The sequence below is a fragment of the Nothobranchius furzeri genome, chromosome 1 (genome assembly GCF_043380555.1).
Source record: "Nothobranchius furzeri strain GRZ-AD chromosome 1, NfurGRZ-RIMD1, whole genome shotgun sequence".
Classification (NCBI taxonomy): domain Eukaryota; kingdom Metazoa; phylum Chordata; class Actinopteri; order Cyprinodontiformes; family Nothobranchiidae; genus Nothobranchius; species Nothobranchius furzeri.
The window spans coordinates 97726469-97754251 of record NC_091741.1 but is presented as its reverse complement, the minus strand read 5'-3'; the positions used below and the strand labels follow the sequence as shown (position 1 = coordinate 97754251).

Genomic DNA, 27783 nt, shown 5'->3' with positions numbered 1-27783 from the left:
ATTTTGCAGTTTGTTTGTTTTTTGGCAAGTAAATAACATTTTTCTAAAAATACACCCTCCTCTTTAAATTCCTGTTATTAAAGTAAACATTGAAATACAAATTCCTGTAGATATTCCTATAAAAATATATTGACCATTCATTTTCTTTTCTGCAACAGTAAGTTCTCCTTAGCCCCTGCTGGATTCCAACTTTTAGTAAGATAAAGTGACTTAAACCTAGACATAGGCTGGAATTTGCATGCTTTTACACTAATGTTGCAATAGTTGATGCAGTTGCATCATTTACCGTCTCATTACTTGCTCAACAGCTGTATTTTGAGCTGAAATCCTGAAAGTCAGTTCCTTTTTTTTTTTGCAAAATAATAGTAATGTAATACTATGTGAACATGTTTTTGATTTGTGGTAAATATTTCCACCTAAATAATTTACTCCCTGATACGTGTCTATGTGAAATAAAAACAATATTTTGGTTTTGTAGTTTAAGGAAATGTATTTTAAAGTGTCTTTTTTATTGTTTATATCGTATTTTCTTAATTATTTCTGCTTCTTTTTAGTTGTGTTTATAATTAATTTTCTGTATAATAATGTGTTTTGCATCATAATTTCTGGGGTTTGATGCATTGTTTTGATTTTCAGCTCCAAATGTAATGTAGTTACGGCCTTTAGCCAGCAGGTGGCAGAGTTGCTCGTTGTAAACAGGGCATTACTGGCCTTGCCTTGATCTCCATTTTGTATGTTTTTCTTCGAGGTTAGCACCCTCCTTTCTAGTGGTTAGCTGCAGAACGTAAGCAGTGTGGCATTTTTGCATGAATACTCGCTGCAAAAATTGGAAGTGGGAACCTGAAAGCTGTTAGAGCACGCCTAGATAAACGCGTTTTGTTCTTTATTTTAGCCATGTAGCGACGACACGACGGGGGAAGGTTAATAGAATCTGTCAGCGTGTTGTGAACTGCCACTTGCAACCAAAACAATGTTGACTGATGACCTGTGGACACTTGTCAGCAGCCAGTCTCTTCAAGGGTAAATATGAGGATTTGTTTTTAATAGATTTAAACGATCAACAACATCAATGTAGCAGAGCATGATTGGTAAATGTGCACTTATAATTGTTGTGTTAGCCAGTTAGCTACCGTTAGTGTCAACGACATTCGAGCGAATTATAGCCTGCAGTTAGCATAAAAGCTAACGGTAGCATATCTCAGAGTTTGGTCAACTTGAATCGTTTTAACGCACAACGCGCGGTCGAGTTCACGTTGCTTGTTTTGTGTAATAATTGTGCAACGCGTGGGTACGATTTTGTGGACTTTTTTGTCACCGTTTTGATTAATTTACTCGCTAACAACAGCTAGCCCCCGTCTGCTAGCTGTCAAGCTCGCTGGGAGGGAGGGAGTGTTTTCACTGTGCAACCAACCGTTCATGGTAGAGCAACCACTGACCGTGTTCAGGGTCCAAAAGGATCCAGAGGCCTCTAGATCCTTCTCGGTTGGGCTGAAAAAAAGGATCACTACATTGTCGTTTTCGTAATGGGTTAACTGTAAAAGTGATCCCTGTTTGTTATCGGCACATTTTGAAGGACACAGCTGTTTATTACCATTTTATTATTAAATACACACGCTGTGAAGTTTTAATTCACTCCTATATTTTGCATAATTAGCTCACTAGTCTTGTTCAATAGTTCTCATTATGTTTCCTGTGTTGATTTTACATTTATTGTCTTTAAAAGGCCTCATCCCTGACTGCAGCAGTTTAGAAAATAAAGGTGATGGAGAAGAACTAAGTGTAGATAATGATGCTTATTAATGCAAGTTCCCATTTGACTTTCTCTCTGCTCATGAGCCAATGCAATCTGCCTTCAAATGCACTTCAGGGTGCCTTTTCCAGAACAACAGTGCCTTTGTGCCACTATTTGTTGTGCTTGCTAATATATCTTGCTGTAAATTAGAAAAAGAAAATGGCTCAAATGCAACATTGCTCAGAGCATAAACACACAAAAAGAAAGCAAAATAACAAGTCAAATGATTTAGATTTGAAGACTAATCAAATTCAATTCAATTCAAAAATACTTTATTAATCCCAGAGGGAAATTGATTAGCACAGCTAATATACACGGTACTAAAAAGGCAGTAGTTGTTTTACTAGACAGTTGTTAATTCTGCCTTATATCATTCTTCCTATGAGCCATAAAACGATAAATGATTGTAATCTGATGAAATTCTAGCTTTTCCACATGTCCAGTTATTCTGTGTTTGCATTCATGTCCTCTGAACTCTCTAACATTTCTTTCTCTGCGACATTAAAGATGAATCGAGGTGGAGGGAAGAAGGTAACATTCAGAGGAAATGACCATCTGAGCAAGCTGGTCTACACCGAGAGTCCTGAAGAGGGAGGTCTGTTAAAAGTGGCCCCTCATAGCGCTGTGTCCCTCACCTCTGCCTCTTCCATCGTTCTTCCATCCAGCCCCCTGATGCAGCCAGGACAGGTGGCGAACGGTCTCAGCAACAGCCCCTTTCCAGATGAGCTTACCTCCGCCTCGGCCCCTGCCACCATTGGTTCCTTGGTAGAAAGTCCAGAACCCAGGGGTGTGACCAAAGATATTAGGCTTCAGCAGACACTCTTATTTCAGACTCAGACTTCCACTGCTTTTGGGCATCAGAACTTGCCCCAGTTGGAGGCCAGTATGGTAGACATTACCCAGTCCTCCATGGATTCTCTCATCGGGGGGTCAGACCCCAACTTGTTCGCCATGAAAACAGAAGATTTCTCCTTGGATAAAGGAGAGCAGGATCCCACTGATTTTGATAATGCCTTCGACTCAATCAGTAAAGATGTGGACATGAACCAGAAACTGTTCAACGATGCATCTCTGGACCTTCTTCAGGAGTTTGACCTCACGGCATCCCCCTCTGACTTTTATGTAGGAGATGATGCATTTCTGACCACTTTGGTAGATGAGTCTTTGCTTGTGGACGGGGAAATCCGAGGCACATTCGAAAGGGACATAAAACCGGCCATAATCGAGAGCATTAACACCACTGGGGCGCTCACTGCTGCCCTCGATGGCAACAGTGCTACAAGTCCACATGAATCCATCTCAGGCTTCTCCTCCCCTGCTTCCACCCCGACCACCACTTTGCCCGTCGTGGTGAAAAAAGAGAAAGATACAGGCTTCATTCAGCTCTGCACCCCAGGTGTGATTAAGCAGGAGAAGGCTGCTGGAGGCTACTGTCAAATAAGCTCCACAAACCCCATTTCCATTTGTGGGGTGAGCACTTCAGGAGGACAGAGCTTTCATTTTGGAGTCAACTCCAGAAACAACGAGTCTCTGCTGCAGAAGGATCAGAAGCCGGTGTCCGGCTTGTACCTTCCAGTGACGACCATCGGTGGAGCCTGGAACCGTAGCCCGAGTGTGGGCGACAACTCGCCAATCCACCGGTCTGATGATGCCTTCTCCAGCTCCCCCACCTACCCCAGCAGCTTTGGCAGGTAAGGGATGCGGGCAGAACTCAGCAGTGGTTGACTTTTCCTTTACCACTCGGGAACTGTGGTCAAAAAAAGAGACACCTTGTTTTTCTCCTGAGGATTTTAAATAAGTCTTTTTCCCTTTACTTAGGCGAAACTTTTCGACCGACCCTTTAGTGAGCTAAATGAAAGTCCTAGCTGTGTTCAGGCGCTCTCACAGTAAAGATTTTAAGCATAATTTAAGATTTTCTGTTTATGTTCCCTGGCAGTGTTTATTCCTTTGCTTACTGATGAGTGTTTTATTGTTTTCACACTATTGGCTGCATGGTGTTTATTTACAAAACTTTTATTGCTTAATTTTACAAAGTCTTCTATGCAGAAAAGGGTTTCAGTATCGCAGGTCAGATGTCTGGTTGTTTCAGTTGCTTCTGCAATAATATAGAAATGTCATAAAAGTCACTAAAACGACTGCGATCCTGAATAAACAAAGCTTATCTGTTTAGTGAAAATCATGTACGGGAACACTCTTTGTAGCACTTTCACATAAAATGCCTGAAAATTTAGAGTTATACAAATTATTATTGTCAGAAATGAGAGAAATCGTTTGATTCATCTGTAACATTATGCATCTATCAGTAGGGATGCACCGATCAGGTTTTTTGTTGCCGATCACCGATACCGATCACGTGGATTGGCCAGAAATTTTCTACAACATTATAATGAGTGCTACAAACTACATAATCTGGGAATAAAGGAAATGCAACCTAATCTAAAATGGTCTGTATTAGGGTTGTCACGGTGTGAAAATTTAACCTCACGGTTATTGTGACCAAAATTACCACGGTTTTCGGTATTATCGCAGTATTTTTTTTTAAACGTGCTACATTTTCACACAATTAAATAAACCCTGTATGTCAGGAAATATTGTCCTCAGTTTGTGTCTAAATTTTGCCTAAAATATGCTATTTTGTAATGATGTTTATTTGTTTACATATTTCCCCTTTAGTCTTTAAAATGCCAATATTTGCCCATAACTTCTTATTTTTTGTCTGTTTGATGTCATCATTTTAAAAATATTAGTTCAGATGATACTCAGTACTCAAGTAGCCTTCTAATCAGATACTTTTTTACCCTTACTTGAGTAATAAACCCTATATCAGGAAAATGTTGTCCTCGGTTTGTGTCCTTCCAGTGAGCTTTGCAGATGTGGTAAAATGTCATTAGGCAGTAATCGTTGTTAAATTCATAATTATTCTCGGAGAGAGACCAACTCTTATCTGCCCCTGGGAGCCCCGTAATGCATAGCATCATTTCAACATGGGGGTGTCCGCGACACGGTTTATATGCAGGTAGCGGCGCTGCGGCTGCTTTATATAGCGACTCGTTGCATTCTCCCTCAACCCAAATCCTCGGATCACGCATTTTAGCTAAAACGCTAACGTTAGCTTGCCTTGCGTTGACTGTAGAGTTGTGGGTGATGGTCACGCAGATGTGTCATGAGATTTGAAGCGTTGCTGCCTTTCACAGACACTTTTTCTGCACGTGCTGCAAACAGGATAGCCGTCCGTCTTCTATAAACTCCCTCAGCATTCTTCAGATATCTAAAAGATGCCCGAACTTCCCACTTTGTCTTCTTTGAGGGATAAAAAATGTCCTCCTGAGCACTGCCGTCTCTTCCTTTGGCCATTATTTCAGCTTTAGCTTCAAGAAAGTTTTGGTTGTAAACAGCAAAGCGTGCATGTGCCGTCGGCAACTTCAGCAGATGATACGGTGGCTGGTAAGGGTCACCGCGCCTACACCGCAGCCACGGTAAACCCACCAAGATAATATAGTTTTTTAAACAAACAAGACGGTTATTATTGTCAACTTTTTTTTTTTTTTTACCGGGGTTTACTGCTACACTGGTTACCATGACAACCCTACCTGATCGGTCTGCTTTGATCTATTTTGAAAATTCCGATCAAAACCGATAGGGGCGCTATCGACCGATTACGATCAAATGCCGATCCATCGGTTCATCCCTATCTATCAGGTCACAGAGGTAGTGATAGTAGTACAGTGATCCCTCGCTACTTCGCGGTTCGTTTATCGCGGATTCACGACTTTGCGGATTTTTTCTTTGGAGCCTTATTCAAGGGAAATCTGCAGATTTGCGGTATTTTTCACCGATTCGCGGTACTATGCGAAGTATCAAGAAATTCCTGTTTTTTTTTTCATCAATTTCATCATAAAATGCACTTTTTGTAATAAAACTATAAAAAAAACAAGTAAAAAAATTTTTCTTGAGTTTTACCCACAAAAAGAGAATGTGCTGTACTGTAAATATGGTGTCCCTACTTCGCAGATTTTCATCTATCGCGGCCAGGTCTGGAACGCATCTACCGCGATAAACGAGGGATCACTGTATTCTTGTGTTTCTGAAGTAGCCTGGGTATCACAAGCAGAAAGAACACAAGATGGTTGGAGGAAAAAACAAAAATTGCACAAAATGATTCACATTTATTTTATGAATGCTCAAATTACATCATATTAATAAGTGTGTTTCCTTTACCCTGACACACGGTTTACTAAGCAATAACTACTGAACTCCAACTGCCATCTCAAACGGGGAATCAGATCCGTTAACATTTAGCAGCTCTGGATGTCATCCGTATATGTGTAGGTTACATTCCAGCCACCGATCATAAGCTTTCTCTGAGATGTGCTATTATACGTCTGATAAATGACCTGCTGGACTTTTCTGTTTAACAACCTGTTAACCTTAAGTAGTCTCTCAGCTGGGAGCTCATGGGGTTCTGCCCGGCTCATTATCCAGCTGTGTTATTGCACAAGTAAACCTGAGCTCTGCATCAGCTGCACTTGGAGCAGACGTGTCCTTGGGAAACATTTCGTTTAGCGTTTAGAAAGAGAAAACTGTGGCCTGATTGATCAGGACATTAAAATCCTTGCTTCATATGTAAGGATAATGGCTCCTTGTTCTTGTTCCCTATGGAATTTCTGCTGGGACTTTTTTGTTCTTTGTGTCTGTGCTTCACTTTGCCCGGTGAAGTGTGTTTAGTGTTTTCATTGCCCCGCTGCCCTCTAAAGTATGTGAGGCACAGCTGTGAATGCAGCATCATGTAGAAACAACCTTCTCATGGGCTCTCGTGTTTGTGTTTCTTTCACATTCACGCCTGTCTGCTTTCCTAGTCGACAGACAGTGATCAGCTCAAACTTTGCACGCCAATCCTGTTAGCAAGAGCTATGGTTGCGGCTGCTGCCTGGGTCCATTTTCACTCACATTTGTGCGATTGCACCTCTACCAGGAGCAGATGGGTAAAGACACGAGATACACCTCAGCTTTCTTTCTACACCAGGCTCTAATCGCCCCGTCTTTGTGTTCTGAATAGGTGTGTGTATGTGTGTGCGTTTAAGATTAGGACTAGGCATGTGCGTGTGGTGTGAGCCCTAATGATCTTGTGTGGGTGTGTCGTTGTTTGGTCTGTCAGACCCAACAGGTTATAAGATCAGCACTTCTCTGTTTTTAATGAGAGGGAGTTTGTTTTTGTGTGAAGCTTCTTCACTTTTTTGTGGTTGTTGCAGCAGCCATAAACTGGTTTCCATCTGCTCCAGTTTCTCAAGTAGGGGCACCACTGCTGCTGAGATTCGCTCAGAAGACCTTGTTTAACACCCAATATCTGACCTGCCATAACCTTTAAGTTTAGAGCGTCCCCAAATGCTGGGACACCTCAGTAGGGGTGAGGGACAAAACCTTTTCATGCATCTCAGTGCAGGCATAAACAAGTAGGAATAATCGTATCCTAATATAATTATTAACACAGTGATGATGAACGTAAACTACAGAAAGCAAAGGCGAGATTCTAAAGCATGAATGCCTGGACCGTACAAAGACGAGTTCTGCCTGTGTGCAAATGTTTGCAGTGTGAATCATGACTGAGGAGAAGGTGCATCATATAGTGAACAAGTGAATGTTGTAAACACAACAGAGACAGCTGAGTGGGGCCAGAGTTGTGATCACTACTGCCTGACAAACATGTATAGACCAATTACAAACCCAGGGAGAGATAAAACATGCACAAAGTAAACATATTAAAGGGGACAATGAATCTAAACTAACATTTTCTTGTTGTTTGTGAGTAAAAAGAGCTTGGGTGGACAAAAGTAGCATGCCAAAAAGTCAAAGCCGTGTGTGACCTACTTTTTATGTAAATTAGAAAGTTTAAAAATGCAAGAGAGAAACTTCTTTTCTAAGAAACCTCATAAAAACGACACAATGTGGAGCCCTTCCTCCTCCAATCTGTAGTCTCTAGTGTGTAAGGCCTTCTGGTTTAAACCAACCAATCAGCAAGCAGCTCATTAGCATATTCATGTCCTGGCCAAGTGGGTGGGGTAAACAGCTCTTCACAGCAAGGCTGATTTCCTAACCCTATCAGGGCTCCTGGGACAGATGAAAGCCAAAAGAAAATTTCTTATGCTTCTTAGACATTCAAAGCAGCGTTTTAGATTGCTGATAAACTGCATTCTCTGTCCCCTTTAAAGTTGAACTTACAAGGGCAATAGATTCAAAATAATTTGTCATTGCACAGATGTGCAACTACTTTGACTTTGCACTCACTAAAGGATGGTCATCAGGTCTGTATTCACTTTGAATCCTTTGTTTCTGAGCTCTCGTGATTCAGAAAATTCCCGATGTTGACTCTTGTTCAATTCCTGTGGTTGTGGTCGGACTTTCTTTTTATTTTTTAGCTTCATCAAATTAAGTTTTTCTTTGTTTCTTCTGAGGCTCTACCATGATAAACACATTACTATAAATGCTAGCTCGCTAATAGCTCATCTGTCCTGAGGTGTAAACATGGATTGCCTAAAAGCGTTACTGCTTCACACAAGAAGTGGGGAGTGGTCTGTATACTCTGAAGTTGCAAGTGTGGTAGTCTGGCCACAGGGTGCATAGGGGTGACTTTTCATTAATCTTGCAAAGGGTCATTTTAGCACATACTGGCTCAGGAAAAAGATTTAAAAGCATAAAAAAATGTACATAGTTTCCCATTAAAGGTTCCCAGCCAAAGTTCTGCAGGCTGGTCCACATGGACTTTATCTGTATCGGTGTTTTTTTAGGCACATGTTTTACCATGTGAACTACCAAACCCTGTTTACACATAGTAAAAATGATTCACGTGAGAAATATCTGCATTGTTTTTAATTTGGGAAACGCACGCCATTATGCTGTGATAACTGGTTGGACCATTCAAGGTGCTCTGACTGAAACTGTCACAGATCATCAGAAATGATCACAATACCCACACAATGACTGGAAGCATGCAGGAAGATAATCTATCTAGTAGATAACAGCGTTTTATTAGCGCTGTGTTAGGTAGCTTTGGTTTTGGATCTCTTTTTACACACAAGCAGGTTTTTGTTTATTTTCCTGAGGATTTCTTATAAAGAATAAAAGGCTTTGGGCGGTTTGAGAGGGCTGGATGGTTTTATCCATCATTTGCATCGTTGAACTTACTGGAAACCTGTCAGTTCCCCATTAAATATGAACTCACAGTAAATAAATAAATAAGCACACATATTTAATAAGTAGGGTGTGTATTGGTCAGAATCTGTTGATATGATAATATCACAATGATGTGATATATTGTGAGACTAAAAGTCAGACAATATTTAATATTTTTAAGACAGAATTTGATTCTAAATCTCAGGTCATCAAGTTTATCGTGATATATTTTTGCATTGTCAGAATGAAGGTGGTAAAAACTGCTGCCACCTGGCAGTCAGAGTTTGAATTGCACCCCATAAAGTACATGAAATATTTCAGATGAATTTTTTTATGTATATATAAATATATTTTTTATTATTTTATTTTCACATCAATAACAAACATAAACAACAACATAAACCCTTGGCTCCCTTTCCTCGCATATATACAAGTTCAGATTCAGGTGTCAGTTCGCACAACGGTGTCCCTACACCAAAGCTCTAGCAAAGAATGCAGAGACATCCAGTCCAACGTACAGTAGAAAACGTTTCCACGTCCTGGCGAAGGCTTCATCCCTGCAGTGCAGTCGACATGTTAGACAGTCAAGAGAGGCATAACTGAGCACAACCCTCTGCCACTGTGTTTTGGAGGGGATCTTGTCAACTACCCAGTTCAGGAGAAGACACTTTCTAGCATAGAAAGTCAATATGCTGTAGAGTCTCCGTTCATATTTACCACTGACAACCGGATCGACCACTCCCAACAACAGAAATAAGGGATTATTGTTTAAGTTCGCAAACAAAATTTTGTTAATTTCCCCTCCGATAATCAGCCAGAATTGCTTCACCTTAATACAGGACCAGAAACAGTGCGTAAGAATGCCAACCTCAGTTTTGCATTTCAGGCACTGTGAAGATGTGGTGGGGTTAAATTTCTGCTTTCGGTAGGGTGATATATGAGCTCTTTGAAGAATTATAAGTTGGGTCACTTTAACCCTGTTACATACACTTAAGGTTCTTACGTTTCTCAAAGCATTGTTCCAGTCATCTTCAGTAATGTTACAGTTGAGTTCCCTTTCCCACAGTTCCCTCAGGCAGGAAGTTTCCCTTGTTTTATAGCATTTAATGATATTATAAAATGTACAAATAGAAGTAACCGACCTGGCAGAAAACACCTGGTGCTCAGGATCTGACACATCCTGGCACCCCAGAAGTGTAGTGTCCTTCCTGATAAAGTTTCTAATTTGTAAGTATCGGAAAAGGTCCTTTTTTGAAATATTATATTTTTCAGTTGGGTAAATGACATCAGGGTAGGCCCAGCAAATAGATCTTGTAATTTGGATACCCCCTTATCACTTCGTCTTCCAAAGTTATCATCCATAATCCCAGGTAGAAAATCTGGGTTTCCACATATTGGAGTAAAAACCAAGGTTTTTTGTGACCTACCCTCTAATTTTCTTATTATTCGCCATGCTGTAATTGTGGATAATGTAATCGGGTTGGTACAGACAGTTTTGAGGGTTTTTTCCATTTTTAGAAAAATCAGTGATTTTAAAGGACAGTTCGACATTGAACTTTCAATGTCCAACCAGAGTGAAGTAGACTTATTACGTGTCCAGTCAGCCATAATGCGCAAATGTACACTGAGTTGGTAATTTTGAATGTGCGGGAGGTCACAGCCTCCCTCTGCTGACGAGCGACATAAAGTAGCTATTTTAAGACGTGCCTTTCTTTTGGGACCATATAAAGGAACTAAACCAACTATTTAATCGTTTCAGTACCTTACGAGGAAGCAGCACTGGTATCATCTGTATTTGATAGAGAATCCTAGGTAGAACATTTATTTTTAAGAGAGCAATTTGACCCATCCAAGACACAGGAAGAGTATTCCATCTCTCTAAATCCAGCCGATTACGTTTGGCTTTATACATTTGATCAAGTTTTGGCGTAATGTATATTCCTAGATAGGTAAAACCTTCTGGCGACCATTTAAATGGGAAGGATCTCACGGGTATTTGTTTCAAGGTACCCAGGGGCATAGCCTCTGATTTATCAAAATTTATTTTACAGCCAGAGAACTGGCTGAACATATCTATTGTTTCAATCAGACAAGGAATAGACATCTCTTGTTTGGTCACTACGATTAGTACATCGTCAGCATAAAGAGTGATCTTATGCTCTCTATTGGCAATACTGAGACCCGTTATATTTTCGTTATACCTGATTGCCTCAGCCAATGGCTCAATTATGAGGGCAAAAAGCAATGGTGAGAGAGGACATCCCTGTCTCGTGCCCCTTGAGACGCTGAATAAGAGGATCGTACCCCGTTTGTGAGCATCGCTGATAAAGGAGTTTTATATAGAAGCTTTACCCAGTTTATAAAATTTTCTCCCATACCAAAAGTATGTAGTGTGTAAAATGGTAACTCCACACGGTCGAATGCCTTCTCCGCGTCCAGAGAAAGCACGAGACCATCTTTAGACTCCTTCTGAAAAATCTGGATGGTGTTTAGCAGTCGACGCATATTATCACAAGAGCTACGACCTTTAATAAACCCAGTTTGGTCTTCATTAACCAAAATAGGCAATAAACTTTCTAATTGCTTCGCTAAAATTTTAGACAAGATCTTTAAATCGACATTTAACAGAGAAATGGGTCTATACGATGCACAAGGAGATATTTGCTTCTCTCAGAGAACGTGGCAATGTCCCTTTCCTAAAAGAGTCATTAAACATATTTAAAAGAGGATCACTTAAGAGGCCCTGAAATTATTTGTAATATTCCACACCGAGTACATCCGGTCCCGGGGACTTGCCAGATTGTAAGTAACACTTTAATCTCTGCCAGCACTTCATTTTTAGATATGGGTGCGTCAAGACTAACTGTCTGGTCCTCCGACAAACAAGAGAGTCTGAGAGGAGAAAAACCTGTCCATATTCTCAGTTGTGGTGGTCTGAAGTTCTGATTTATATATTTTTTCATAGAAAGTCCTAAATATGTTATTAATATTAACAGCTTCAAAAGTTTGCTGACCCTGATCATCAATGACAGAAGAAATAGTTTGAGAGTCTGCCTTTTTCTCTGTCAAATATGCCAAATATTTTCCTACTTTATCTCCATACTCATACATTTTTTGTTTTGCAAATCTAATTTGACTTTCTACTTCTCTAGTCAGGAGTGTGTCCAGGGCACACCGAATCGCAGTCACCACTTTAAGCTTTTGTGCAGATGAACGAGTGATGTATTCTCTCTCAGCCCATTTTAATTCTGACTCCAGAATCTTCCTCTGTTTGGCCTGCCTGCGTCTCTTGTATATACGATGTATATGATATAATAAGACCTCTAGCCACGGCTTTAGATGTTTCCCAGAGTAATGATGGATCGTTTGTCGAGGGTGAGTTAGTTAATAAAAACAGCTAAAATTCCTCTTCAAAATAAGACCGAAACTTTTGGTCTGTCAGGATAGAGGGATTAAACCTCCAAAATCTGTATGGATTTACAGGGTTTGTGAGAGAATACTGTATATATACCGCTGCATGGTCAGAAATCGCTATTGGACCTATAGAGCTGGTGGTGATTGCCCCTAGCAGGAGCTTAGGCAGTCAAAAATAGTCAATTCTAGTGTGGGTTTTAGATATGTTTGAAAAGAATGTGTATTCCTTAACCACTAGGTGCTGGGCCCTCCATACGTCCACATAATCCATTTCTTCACAAAATGCATTTGAGAGGATGGCGATAACTTGCCAGGTGGGGATTTGTCTATAATGGGATGTAAATGACAGTTAAGGTCACCCCCTATAAGTGTTTGCATGACGCTGAGGTCCACCACCCTAGAAAACACAGCAGCCAATAAATCAGCTGGAAAGCCAGATGGGTTATAAACATTCAATATGACGAATTCTTCTCCACAAATTAACCCCTTCAGAATCATGTAGCATCCCCTTGTGTCCTTTATACAGTCTAAAATTTTTAAATGCAGATTTTTCTGTACCAAAATTGCAACACCCCTACTCCGTGAATTAAAAGATGAGAAGTAAACATGTCCAAAAATTCCCTGTTGTAATTGTAGGTGTTCAGTGTCGGTTAAATGCGTCTACTGCAACAATGCTAGCTGTACACCTTCTCTCTTGAGATAATCCAAAACCTTTTTACGCTTGACAGGTGTATTTATCCTCTTCACATTCCAAGTGCATAGTTTCAAACCTGGTGACATAATCGACTACAAAGCCAGACTTTGTCTTGACACCTGAGCATCACTTGTGTCACTTGTGTTTTACAAGTAAAAAGTCATTTTTACAGTTAAACATGGGGCCAAATAGAACAAATAGAACAAAATGTGAACAAGTGATAACAAAAAAATGTGTATCTAAAATACACTTTGCCTAAGATTGGCATAAACATAGACACTGTCCTACTCCTAAGCTTAAGAGAAGTTCGAGTGTAGAGGATCTCTGATGGAACAAAAAGATACGTCTGTCCAAGATGCAGGAGGGCAATTTACATGTCCTCACTAAATAATCAAAATTAACAGTAACCCAATACAATACAATACTCCAGTTTGAAACAGTTTACATCCTTCTGCGTACTCACGTATCACGAAACAGTCCTAATGGTTCATCGTTCGGCCGAGCAGCTGTCTAGTGTGTTCCTGAAATCACTCCCCGGAGGGCGGGTTACCCCTGAGGGTACCGATGTAGCGCTCCACCTCAGAGGGGCTGCTGAACACTTAGGCTGATCTGCGGAAGGTCACCTTCAGCAAAGCCGGGTAGATTTGCCTGTATTCTGCGCCAAGTGATTTGAGCTGCTGCTTAGCTCCATCATATGCTTTCCTTTTACGGACCACAGCGGCTGATAGGTCCTGGAAAAACATCACCGTAGACTCCCCGTGTGTCACCGCCTGCTTCTTCCTTCCCAGCTCAAAAGACGCATTCATCACACGCGGGGTCCGAAATTAACACTTGCCACTCGCCAAATGCGAGCAAATTGCTCCATTTGGCGAGTAAATTTTTTAGCTCTACCTGCCACCTGGCGAGTAAATGTTTGCACCAAATTAGTTATGTTTATCAGTCATCTTCCATGGATTTCTTCTACTCCTCCCACCTGCATGCAACGTACACAAACGTACGCGAAACGTGAACGCCGCATCCAACGTCATTTCTACCTATGCCATTCAATCAGTATATCAAGTTAGCAGTTAGCTTTGTGTTAAAACTAGCGGTGAAATGTGGCGGTTTTTAACTAGAGTCATTCAGCCTTCCAAAAGAAAACTCGTCGAACTGGAAGAAAAACCACCAGGACCAGTGGCAACCAGAAGATTTTGTGAAAAGTGGCGAACCGGAGATGGCGGAGTCGTGAGACAATGGCTACATTATGATGGCCACGTAGCGTTGCTGCCTTTCACAGACAACTGTCCCTCGGCATTCTTCAAATATCCAAAAAATGCCCATACTTCCGACTTTGTCTTCTTTGAGGGATAATAAATGTCCCGAGTGCTAAAGTGCGCATGTGCCGCCGGCAACTTCAGCAGATGATACGGTGGCTGGTAAGGGTCACCGCGCCTAGACCGCAGCCACGGTAATCCACCGAGATAAATGAATTTCTTTTTTAAACAAGACTGTTATTATTATTGTCAACTTCTTTACCGGGCTTTACCGCTACACCGGTTACCGTGACAACCCTAGCCCTGACACACTGTCAGATATTCTCATGGTGCAGCTCTGTTCTCCAGAGATCAAGGACTATGACCCAAATGAGGCTGTAATGCTTTGGCACAAAGATGGTGTCAGAAGCAGGAGGCCAGACTTCATGGACAGAGAAAACAAGGAGTCTGACTAGATTTCAATGAAAGAGTTCATAAAAACATCTCTAAAAATAAATAAATAAATAGTAAAAATGACAAAAGAGTTGTTTTTCTTATTAATTGATGTTTTAATTTTTTGTCACTCTGTTTGGAATCAACATAATATAGAATAACATGCTTTAGGTAGATCTAAATCATTTAGAATTTTGGCCGGTAAAAAATATGCTTGGCCGGTAGATTTTCATCATCTACCAGTCAACTTGGCCGGTGAGTAAAAAATTTAATTTCGGACCCTGATCACACGCTGTTTGTCCCGGTAGTTGTGAAAGCATACAATTCTCGGCCTCTGTGTAGAAGAGAGTCTGGGTGCCAGCGTGCGATAGTCTCTCCAGCTTAACACGCCCTGACATTGCGTTAATACGCAGAACCTCATGCAGCCAGGTCTCGAAGAAGTTAGTAGGGTCATTCCCCTCCACCCCCTCTGGTAATCCTAGGATACGGATGTTCTTCCTTCGCCCTCTATTCTCGAGGTCGTCAGCCCGTTCCATCAATTTCTCTATTTTCTCTTCCAGGGCTGTTAACTTAGCATACGCGGGGCCTGGAGCATCTTCCAACGCCGAGACTCGTTGCTCGGCCTCAGCTTGCCTTCCTTCGTGACCATTAAGCGTGTTACCGTGTGTTGCCAGCAGCTCCAGTAACGGAGCCAGCTTCTTGTCGATAATCCTGGAAACGTGTGCCATTATCTCGGCCATCGCCTCGCGGAGTGTCTGCGGAGAGGCTGGGGCTTCGGCTTGTATCTCCATGCTAGCCACGCTAGCTTGCTGTCTGCCTGTACCGCAGGCTCCGGTGATCTGGTTCTTCTTACGTGGCATCGCGTCAGACTGCTTCAGAAAATGTTCACTAATGCTCAGTTTAGGCTAGTACGCCTTTTATGACTTGGAGTCGTTGTGCATAGCAGGGGTAAGTAAGATTAAGTGAATTCCTGCCTCAGCTCTCACGGACGTGACCCACTCCTATGCCGCCATTTTGAGATCTCAGATGAATATTTTAATTACATCCATTGTCGGTACAGGATCTGCTCGTGTGCCAGATCTGCTCGGGGTCCAGCGCCCGCTGATGACGTCACATTACTGCAAATCTACTCGGCTTTCACACATACGTTTTGGAAAGACTTCAGCAGTTTTGTTAATAAATTCTTGTTTGTTAACACCTAAATGTTTTCTTTACAATTGTAATTTGTTAATAAAACACCATATTATCTTGGTTTTGTAAAAAATGTGAAACTGCATAAAACCAACATCGGACTGACAAAAAAGACAACAGTTCTTATATGTGAAGCCACATCTGTTTGTATTAATGTGGAGCTCGTCTGCATATTTCCTTAGTTGTTATCTAAATGCATTCTTTGATTCAAAATATTGCTTGGTGTCTTTCAATAAAGTTCTTATATTTTATTTTGCCCCATTTCATCAACATCAAGAGCTTTTGAGGGTCAGTGTTTATCATTTGCTTATATTTTACATTTCCTTTGGAAATTCAAACATATTTTCTCCAAAAAGTGTTGATTTTTGGATTTTGACGTCATCGGCAGTCGAAGGACCCCGAGCCGATCATGCACCCGAGCAGATCCTGTACCGACACCTTAATAATTGGTTATGAAAAGAAGTATTGACATCATTTGACTGGTAGCTTTTCCACCATTATGTTGCCTGAAACCTGATTTTCACAGCCCCTCCTGCTTTTTTTTATTTCGACAAATATTCTGTTCTGAGGCAACACAACTTTTTTGTCTCTTGGTTCACTTTTTGATTCTCCTTTTCAGTTTTTCATATCGTTCAGGCTGGCCTCCATGCCACACAGAAATTTGATTTGTAAAATAAATAGTTAATATATACGTTTTGTGTCACAAATTATGTTTTATTCTTATGCTGTGGTGTGTTTTTTGTAAGAGGACGTTAAGGATATTTAAGTGGTGAACATTACATGTGGCAGCAATGCATTATGGTTGTTGTTTATGAAATAGTCATACCTCATGAGAAACTTAAACCTGTTCGCCAAACAAACCAGTTAACCACCCAGCACTAACGTTCTGTCTGTAGATGTTTTATTTCCAATGCAAATAGTTGGTTCTTCAAAGGTTTTCTGGGCTGAAGGAGCCGTAAAACCACCTTTCAGAAAGTAACACAATGCTGTGTTGTGTTGCTTCAGCATCTGCTTCTCTCTTTATATGCATATTTGAGGGTACTGTGTAGTCCAAGACACACACACACACACACACACACACACACACACACACACACACGCACGCACGCACGCACACACGCACAATGGCTTTCCATTCAGCTTTTCAAATAATTGGAACCAACAAAGTGTTTCTAACATTGGTTGTTTTTTGAACTAATCTAAAGTTGTGAGTAGAATTCATACAACCTTGGAAATTATTTATTATGTAGCTTCCCTACTTTGGCTGCCTGTTAAATTCAGAATAGATTTTAAGATCCTCCTTCTCACATATAAAGCGCTTACCAATCAAGCTCCATCATACATCAGTGACCTGATTGTTCCATACGTTCCCAAATGAGCACTTCGCTCTCAGACTGCAGGTTTACTGGTGGTTCCCAGAATATCTAAAAATAGGATGGGGGGCAGATCTTTTAGCTATCAGGCTCCTCTCTTGTGGAACCAACTCCCAGCTTTAGTCTTTGAGGCTGACACCATGTCTACTTTTAAGACTAGTGTAGGGTTTGGCAAATTGAGTGCTTTAAGAGCTCAAGATATATATTACCTCTACTTATGACCAATAAGTTGTGATACTCTATTTAAATATAGAATATCAACCCTGCTTGGTCTTTACGGTGTATAGTCAGAAGATCTAGGATTCTTGCTTTATCAGGGGATTGTACACACCTCGTTTTGATTCAGAAAAGAGTCAAGTTTATAAAAGTAAGAATTTATTTTACAAACAATTAAAACATGACAAGTTAACTAAGCATTTACTGTGAGTGGATGGAATTAGATGTGATGTAGGAACCTATGTGTGAAAGGTGTTAGTCAGAACTTCCGTATCTAGGAGAGCTGAGTTCTGGATGTAAAAGAATTTGTTTTACGTTAAGCTATGGAGTTGGTTATTATCAAAACACATCAGATCCTTTCTGTGTGTCTACTTACCCACTCGAAGAACCTCGTGATAGATCTGGAATGTCGAAGTCCTCGGACTTCCAGGCACTGAGGTCCGTAGAAGAAACTGCGGCCCCACTAAACCGGTCTTAGAGTTGTCTCCAGTTCACAACAGATAGATGGAACCGCGCGTGTGGGACTCTTTAAGGAGTTGGAACAATATCAGCTCGTTCTGCAGGAACTGTTGCTTATCAGCTTCGCAGGTGCAAAAAGATTTTGACGATGTGTCAAAAGCTTTGATGGGTTAAAGAGATGTTGCTTCAGATGGCCGGTCTGAAACTTTCTCTAGAACTAAGGAATCACCCAGAGTGATCCAGTTTTAAGGTTCTCATGTTATGATTTGCGTAGCCAACCAGAAGTTGACAGGTTTGAGGAATGTTACAAAGAATCTCAGAAACACGCCTTCTTTGATACGGAGGTTCTGATCAGGGCAAAGGACTATTTATGTGTCACGAGTTTAACTTACCCTTTCTTGTTCTTGTGTGAGTGCAAATGGTTATGGCCTTGTCATGTAAACATGCTGAAACATATATCAGTCACTGTAATCATAACATAACATTCATTTCAAACTTCAATCATTGAGCACAGATTAATGAAACATTTCATTATAATTATTATAAGTAGCAATAAACCAACATTTATTTAATGATTATCTAGCTTATAAGTTGTAGAAGTTCATATCTGATTTAGGAAATCTGGGCTGTGAGTGTTCCTTATATGGAGGCATGAAGAATCCTGAAAGATTGGACCTTGAGGAGACAACGTTATTGTTGACATTTCGTTATCTGTGTTCAGAGTTGCAGGCTCTGAGCTCCAGATGTTGAATGGTCAACTGTACCTAAAAACTGACCATTGCTGGATGTTACACTAGGCTTAAAACATTTTTGTTTGATAGGGCCTTTGGTTAAAATCTGATGTTTGCCTAGATCTGGACAAGTGGAGGAGTAGAGGGAGGTGGAGTGTGCAGTCTGTAAAGACGGTTCTCCCTTTCCCTGCCTCCAATATGCCTCCATCTAAAAGGCTAGGTTATCCAGAGTTATCTCTGTAGTTATGCTGCTATAGGCTTAGACTGCTGGAGGACACACTGACCACTTTCCACACTCTACTACTTTCTTCTACAATTTGCTCTTTAACTGTATTATTTCCTGCTATTTCAGCTTTTAACTTTATTTTTTCTCTTAAGTGTTTTTCTCCCCAGAAGAAGCTACAACGATGTTCTGCTGAGCTGTGGTAGCCTCATAGAGGGGGCCATCGGCTTGAACACTGTTGCTAACCACTTAAACATTCTGCCTCTCCTGATAATAACACTTTACTTTCCTTGACATTGAATGTGCTACTACTAGTTTACCCGTTTAATTATAGATTCACTAGGATAAATGCAATAAAGTTTATCTATCACTAAATAGAATATTTACTAAGAAATCACAATGTAACCATAGAAACATTACTTGGTATATATGCTGTGTGTGTGGGTGGACTGATGATGTGTGTGTGTCTGCTCTGTCTTTTCGATCCCAAGTGAGTCGTGGAGGATGGCTGCTTATACTGAGCCAGGATCCTCTGGAGGTTTCTTCCTGTTAAAAGGGAGTTTTCCTCTCCACTGTCGCTAAATGCTTGCTTAGTATGAGGATTGTTGTAAAGACTCTGACACTAGTCAGTGACTTAATGCAACTTGCTGGGTTCCTTATATAGGAAACTTTTTTCTGATTGGCTTAATGAACTGACCTGTATTGAAATGTTTACTGTGTGAAATGCCTTGAGACAACTCTTGTCGTGATTTGGCGCCATATAAATAAACTTGAATTGAATTTATCAAGTGAATAAACTGCAGCTTGTTTCAAAACTCAAGTCTTTTGATTTGTTGCACGCTGTAGCAGCAACCATTGATTCAGGAATCCTATCCTAAATGAGCCTAGGGATTCTACTGTAAGATTCTAAAGTTGGGCTTTAGTTCTGCTTTCTGTCCTGGAAAAGGTTGGGAAACGCACGTCTGTACTTTTAAATACATAAATAAGCTTTCTTCTATGAGGCATGTTTGCCGTTACTGATCCAAATGATTCACTGGAGTCTGTGCTAATGGTGCTGTGTGCCACAAGTCTTTTTGCATGTCATCTGTAATTACTTTTAAGAAAAGAACATCATACCGTGATGGAAAAACACTTGTCTCCTTTTCTCCCGCCATCCCGGGTATGTTACGTAACATATGTTCACAGCCTGAAGCGTTTCTTTTTAAAGTAAACAATGTTTGTTTTTTTTAAGCAGCCACGAGCACGTTCATACATTTATTCTGATGTGTTAAGAGAAACATTTAAACTGATGATCAGAAACGGAGTTTCAGGGTACAGAGAATTTAAGAGGAAACACCCGGCATTTATAAATACCTAGACAGGTCGATGGTGGTGGAAACTCGGATAAAGGGATTCTGCTTTGAAAACCAGCTGGAGACCTACTGAAGAAGGAAGTTTTCTGAAATTTCTCATTCTCTCTTTCTCCTTGTACAGGTTATGGGAACAGTCTGGATAAACAGGTCACATATTTTAGACGCACGCCACCATGATCATGTTTTGCCATTATTGTAATCCAGCATCGGTCTGATACTTGGCCTCGGGGCTGCCTTTGACAGCTGCTGTGTTTCCAGAACTTTGCAGAGACTTGTTGAACGTGTGTGTTTCCCAATGACCAACTGAGCTGAATGGTAGAGACGGGTATTTATCACACAATTATTCTGTCTCAACCTAGAATATAGAGCCGTATCAAAATGTTGGTAGTCTGTGATAATCCTAAATGGAAACCTTCTCAACAGATTAGACCGGTTCTGTTGTAGTAAAATGGTTTCTGTCAGCTGTCACATGTGACAACTTTGATTTGGTGCCTGGCTTGAATGAGCTGTTTATGGTCTGTAGTCTATTTAAATATAGCAGTATGTATTTATATGCAGCTTGTGTGTAGTGCAGGAATATTCTGAGCCCTCGCTCTTGGCTAGAGTGCAATCTTTGGTCAGGGTAGCAGATGTTTTTCTGACACGCCCCTCCACATTTCTTTCACTTGGCTTTGTCACCAGTATGCCAGTGCTGGAGCCAGTTCAGAGGGGATTCAAATGAAACTGAACTAGTCTGACACCTTTGTAAATGTCTGTTGGTTTGTTTATTTATTGCTATGTCCAAAGCGTTTATCAGCACAGATGTAACCAACATCGATGTCTTTAAAGTTCTCAATGACTCTTGATTTTTTTCTCAATAGATCCACAGTGGTCGCTAGCATGAATGAATGCCTTGTGAAGCGTTTTTTGTTGGGAGAGGATTTCTATTTCTATGCCTGTTTTTACTGAGTTCTGTTCTCTTCTAATGCTTGAAGAATTTTGTTTAAAATACATTTCCATTATTAATCCCAAATAGTTATGTAATTTTTGTTGACGTGTTTAGTTTTTGAAAATAAATTAAAAAATCTTTAAATCAAAAATAACCTTCAAATCTCACTTCAAGTACAGAGAGCATTAAAGGTTGACACCAATAGTGATTCGTTTTCGTTATTAAAATCTATTTCCACATCAACCAGCCCAAGTGTATGTTTTATCTCCTCAAACAAGGCAAGCCTTAACATGCTTCACTGTGTTTTGGAGTTGCTAATGCTAATGGTTAGCTTCCGCTATTGCGGACGCGCTCTGCTCTCTCCTGGATGCTAAATCAACAACAGTCTTCCGCAGTTCCAAGCCAAGGTGGGCGTGCTCATGAATGCAAGTTGTTCCTGTGATGTAGAAGAGACTGGCTTTTTCTTACCGGATCATTTTCCCAGCTTCTGCAACTAATGCAGGTGGCGCGGGTTGAAGAAAATTTCCATGTGCAGCATGCATGTGAAACCAACTGTATTTCACAAGTAGTACATTTATCAGCGAATCAGACTTTTAGGTAACCTTTTCACCATTTTGAAATGTGTTTCTGTGTAAAACTCGTAAATAAAGTCTAAAGGCAAACATTTGGACTTGAGACAGTAGAGAAGCCACAGATATACAGGGTTTTTCCTGCGTTCAAATTTGTGTGGCGGCTGCCTCCAGCTATTTTTGTGCCGCCCCAGCCTGATTTCACTCTGCCCCCAGATATATGGATGTTATTTTAACTGCAGTTTTAGCGTTGCGCCACTATAGGGGTGCTGTATCAGCAGCGGTGCACCGAAAAGCACTAAAACCGGTGCAGAAAAATAAGATCAAAAATTTCTTTTCTCGCTAGTTGGTACATATCTATTGTTGGTGCTATTGTAGGCTGACCATACATCCTCTTTTCCCTGGACATGTCCACTTTTCACTCTCTGTCCGGGGGGTTTCCTACATTGATCAAAATGTCCGGTTTTTCATCCAGGAGCAGGGATCGAGTTATGGGGTCTATATCTTTCAGGGGCAGATCCAGTTTCTACCTTTATTACAATATTTATGGACTCTCAGCATAGCAGGATTATGTTGAGCGGAGAGGACGCAGAGTGCTGATCGTTGGTGCACCTGCTGCGTCCGGCGTACGATACATTCTCAAGGTGGCGCAACAAAACATTATTATTAACACATGATCATTCGTATCTGTTTAAATCCTCTGGTATTCTGTCTTTAATCGTTCCTGACGCACTCCACTCATCGTGTGCTGCGGTGATTTCACCTCACCGACGTGATGCAGCATCAAAGCACGCTCTCTGCTTTGGGGTCAGGAGATGCCTTTGATCTGCTTAAAAGTAATGAGGTGAAAAAGTAAGAATCAGGCAGCAGTTTTTCTGGAGAATTTAAAGGAGATGCAGGAAGATGAGAGACAGACAGGACAGTAAGATAGTTAAATAAAAACAAGAAAACAAAGCTTGAAAGTAAAATGTAGGTGGATTTATCTCCACTACACGTTTTTACCTGTATAAAACAATAAGTCATACACATGTAATATTTATACATCTGATACAATTCAGATCACCTTCAAAACTCAGTCACACACCCAGGGCCGTTTCAAGGCTTTTTGGGGGCCAAGGCAAAATGTGTCATTTTGACTAAGATGAGTGTTATTAATACAAATCTTAAATGTTACTGAAATTGCTACAGCCATATATACCTAGTCATTCGCTCCGCTCAGAGAGTCACCATATGCTTCTAGTCCCCGCAACTAGACTCAAAACAAGAGGAGACGGGGCTTTTTCGGTAGCAGGCCCAAAGTTATGGAATGATCTTCCATTATCTGTGCGACTCTCCACGTCAGTAGGTTTTTAAGAAGGCGCTGAAGACCCATTGTTATAATCTGGCTTTTAAATGTGTGTGTTAACTGATGTTTTGTATTTTGCTGTTTTTAATTTTTTTTTATTGGGTTCCCATATATTCTTTGTTTTTATCTTTTTAGTTTAGTCTTGTGCAGCACCTTGGTGGCATGATATATGTCTTTAAGGTGCTTTTATAAATAAAGGTGATGGTGATGATGATGATGATGACGATGATGATGTTTACTCTTCAAATAAAATCAAAAAGAAAACGTCTGGTCGGCAAATGCTATTAGTTCCATGATTTTGTTGTTAATTCCCTTAGAAGAAGAAGAGGAAAATATCATTTCTATAGCGCCTCTCAAGATAAAAATCACGAGGTGCTTAGCTCGTGGGTCATTCTTGTTGAACTTTTTTCATTTATCAAATGCCTCACCAATAGTTACCACTCCAGAGGCTTTCTGTTTGTTGTCAGGAAGAGTGCTAGCCTTAGCACTGGTGGCAGCTTCATATTCCTTGGTGTCTGGTTTTTAAGTGGCTTATAAGATTTGCTGTGCTGTAGCTTGTTCTTTTTTTACCCCCTCGTGGCACTTTTGCTGAACATGCGTTACAAACAGCGAGTGAATCATCTTTCTCAGACACGCTATAGAAATCCCACACGGGTGAATTCACCGCCATGTTGATCCAGTGTGTTGACTTGCAGTTGTTGATCTGTGACATCACTTACATGCGACAGAATCTTGCAGGATGGGCGGGGGTGAGGAGGAGACGTGATGACAGGATTGTTTGGTAGAAAACCAAAGTGTGAGTGCGCAGTTTGAGTTTTTTATTAACGGTCCATTTTATCCATGGATTTTTAATCATCTGAATTATTAGTATGACGTCATAATTGTCTTTTATCGGCCGATAATTATCTGTAGCCAATAATATCGTGCATCCCTAATTTTGATGGATATTTCCAGAAATGACTGGTAAAAACTACACATTGTCTCTTTAAGTTGACAGCAACACCCATGGGAAGTGTTTATGAACATCACAGCAGTGAAAAGAGAGGAAATATTGGTCGTATTCTTCTGCTGCCCTGACCACATTCTTGTTGTCTGGTGAATGAAGCTAGCTAAACTCAACACTGGCTCTAAATTTTTAATCAAGGTGCTTACAACCTTTTCTAATTTGTTGGGTTGGTTTCAGTAACCCCGCCCCACCCCCAACCAACAAAGAGTCTGAGCCTCTGACACACCAGTTCTTCTGACCCAGAGCCGCCTCAATAGAAATGTCCCTCCTGTCTCTGTCCATCTCTCCATCTGTCCTCTTGTTTGGCTCCCTCCAACCAAGGACAGAGACCTCGACTGTCAGCAGAAACTCTGAGCTGCCGTAAATCACCTTCATGCTTCCACTTGTGTGTGTGTGTGTGTGTGTGTGTGTGTGTGTGTGTGTGTGTGTGTGTGTGTGTGTGTGTGTGTGTGTGTGTGTGTGTGTGTGTGTGTGTGTGTGTGTGTGTGTGTGTGCACGTGATATGCATGTGTTAGCTTTGTGAGCTGTGCATGCATTAGTGTGTGTGGGGGTGTGTCATTAGCACTACGTTAAGCAGGCGAGCGGGCAGCAGAGAGCTGGCGTGAAGCTCTCACTCTGACCTACTTTCCCCTCGCCTCTCCACATCTGGCGCCGAATGAATGCACCAGATCAAATGCCAGCCATTCCACTCACTTTCACATTTCTCTCTGCATTCCGCTGTTTTTTCTGCCTCATACGTGCTTTTGTGTTTGATCACACACAGGTGTGTAGAGGGTTCCCATAATGACACTAATCTCCAACTTTGTTCATGCTTTTCTTACTGCTTGTGTAGCCATTGGGTTAGCAGAGTCAAACACCGGGAATAGAGGAGTCACAAATCCATCAGGATCCAGAGTGTGTGCGTGCATGTGTGTGTGTTTATGCATGTGTGCATGTGCACACACACACACACACACACACATTAGCAGATGCAACCAGCCTCCAATTCATTTTACAGAGCAGGAAGCTAGCTCCCACCTCGCTAACGGCTCCCATTATGAAAACTAATATGGAAACTCAACTCCTTTGGGTTTGTTTGGCTGGTGCGCTGCCGTGAGCTAGGTTCAGTTTCCTCCTGTGGCGTTAAAGCCAAACTGTGGCTACGACTTATCTGGAACAGGGCTGTCGTGAGTTTTATCTTTTATTAGAAAATCCTTTAGATTTTATAATCACAAATAACAATTTCCCATTTGTCTGTTTAAGTGACACTGTTTGTCTTTAGGGCTGTTGAAGCAGAACTGCTTATGGAAAATAACGTGTCCACAGCACAAGATGGGAATGCAAAGAGATAGTGTCAACAAAAGAATGTAAACTCAACCCATCACTCCTTTCTGTCAAACACAATGAAAGGGTCCTTTCACCGAAACAAGGTTCATGCTCAGGGCTCGTCCTGGGGAGTGGGTGCGTGCGCACACGCACACACACACACACACACACACACACACACACACACACACACACACACACACACACACACACACACACACACACACATTCAATGCTGGTTGCTGGGAGACTCGAAGCCTATCAAAGAAGTTGCTGGTTTGTCCTGTTGCAGTCTTGGATGCAGAGGCATCTGTCAGGCTGTCGGAGGGAAGCCCTGGCCTTGCACTTAGAAGTGAGGAGAAGAGTAACGGATACAAGATCTAAAATAAGCTTGGGGTTCAGAAAGTTTCTTCTCATACAGAAGCTACTGTTGGTGTTTAGGGAGGTCACACTTAAGATAAACTTCCCCTAAAACCAGCCCACACTGACACACACAAACAACTCCCAGTGTGTTTCATTCTTTGTGTTTTATATTCAGATGATCTAATAAATAAATCCAACTCATCCCAGATGCTCGGTTGTGTTCAGAGCAGATCGTCAGCTTCTCTTGAGTTACACAACAATCATGAATGGGTCTGGAAGTGGAGCACCACACCCTCGGTTCCTCACGTGGAATCCCCCATCGCTGCAGATTTATGACCCTACGGTTAGCTTCACACATACACAAAAAAGCAGAGTATGACTGTCATGCAGACGATATCACGGTTATCTGAAACTGTTATGATTATACAACTATTAGAGAGAGGTCTAAATTCAGCATGGAGGAGAAGACCACGACTGTTTGCTGACAAAGACGCAGCGTGTCACGTGCATCTGGCCTAATGACTTGTATAATTAACCAGGGCAGCGGCCAGAAAAGCGTTTGACATTGTGGGAGGGCTACAGAGGGTACTCTGTGTGTTTTATGTAAGGTTGCTGCCACGTTTGAGCTCAAATCAGTGCAGACAAACATTCTGCTATTGTTTGAGTGCATATAAAACAGCTGTTAGAGGACTCCCTCTGTCCACTCCCTGGTTTAGGCTCCGTTGTTTTGCATGTGAGATTTATTCAGAGCGTGCAGACCAGTTCCCCCTTCTTATTTAGGCTCTGGCTTTGGGAAAGGACCGCTTCCTCATGCTCTTCTCCAGTTCTCCTCTGCACGCTCTCAGACTTTTGATGAGGAGGTGTTTGTGCAGAGTTCATATAGATAAACATTGCTGCTAAAGATACTGGGTTCAAAGGGCGAGCCATAGATTAAAGTGAGTAAAAGGACTAAACAAATCGGTCCCTTAAAGAGAGGAGTTACGTTGCAGTGATGTTGCATCTGAGACGACAGAGACTCCAGGGTAAACATGGTCAGCTACACGTGATGCTCACAGCTCAGAGGGGATTACGAATTGCTAAGCAGGGCACTGGGACACGAGCATTATCACTAGTGTACGAGGCGGGTTTCCCTGTTTACAGGTCCACTCTGATTGTTCTCACTCATATAAACAAAAAGCTTGTCAGCATGAGTCCAAGCCCCATTTCTGGGTGTCTTTGATGCAAATTGTCAGCTCTGACCGACAGTAAACTCCCAGGGAATGCAAGAACTTCCTGTTGACAGATGGTTTCAGAAAGAGGAAACGGGGTCTGGCTGAAGGCTGCTGTCGTGTGTGTCCATCCACGGAGCCGGAGCCCTGGCTGGACTGGTGGTGTGAAGGATCATAAGCAGCTTGCTTTAAGTTGGGCAGCAGTGACGATGTTGTTGGGAGCATATAGCTGTTGCAGTAATAGGATTTGAACCAGCAGCCTAAAGCCTTTGTAGTAAAGCTGGCTGCCCTGCTCACACCACCTTGGTGGCCCAGAGAAGGAGAAGCTGGTTGCCCCTGCTCTTCTTCTGATGTCATCCTCTGTTTTGCTCAGGATTCTCAACAAACTCCTTTTTGTGCTTGAGGTTCTGAAACCAAATCTTGAGACTTTACGGGTAAAACCAACATCTTTTTGAAAGTGCACCTTATCATTGCAACAAAAACAGCACCCAACCCCCTCTCATTATGTCCCCATGGCATGCCTTTGCTTGTTCAGACTGACCCAACAGAGGTGGGTTTGTGTCCGTGTGCACCAGCAGCAGGCTGCTGATGTCTGGTGCTGCTTGTGGCACGGCACCGTGTCCCCATTACGCACAGATGTCCTGTTGGCTCTGCTGCTACATTCACTGCTGGCTCACAACAGCCCCCCCCCCCCCCCCCCCCCCCCCCCGCTTCCCGATTCGTGTCTTGTTTAAAGGATCTCAATGGGCAGCAGCCCTGCCT

The 27783-nt window shown here is 41.6% G+C and overlaps 1 protein-coding gene across 1 annotated transcript in view; it reads left to right on the top strand.

The window, feature by feature from the left end:
• Positions 1–808: 808 nt before the first annotated feature.
• nr3c1 (nuclear receptor subfamily 3, group C, member 1 (glucocorticoid receptor)) overlaps positions 809–27783 on the top strand; it is a 33867-nt gene continuing 6892 nt past the window's right edge. The window contains exons 1-2 of the mRNA XM_054738973.2: positions 809–1020; positions 2300–3483. Coding sequence (XP_054594948.1) covers positions 2300–3483 — 1184 coding nt within the window. The 5' untranslated portion in view covers positions 809–1020. The remainder of the gene's footprint in view (positions 1021–2299; positions 3484–27783) is intronic.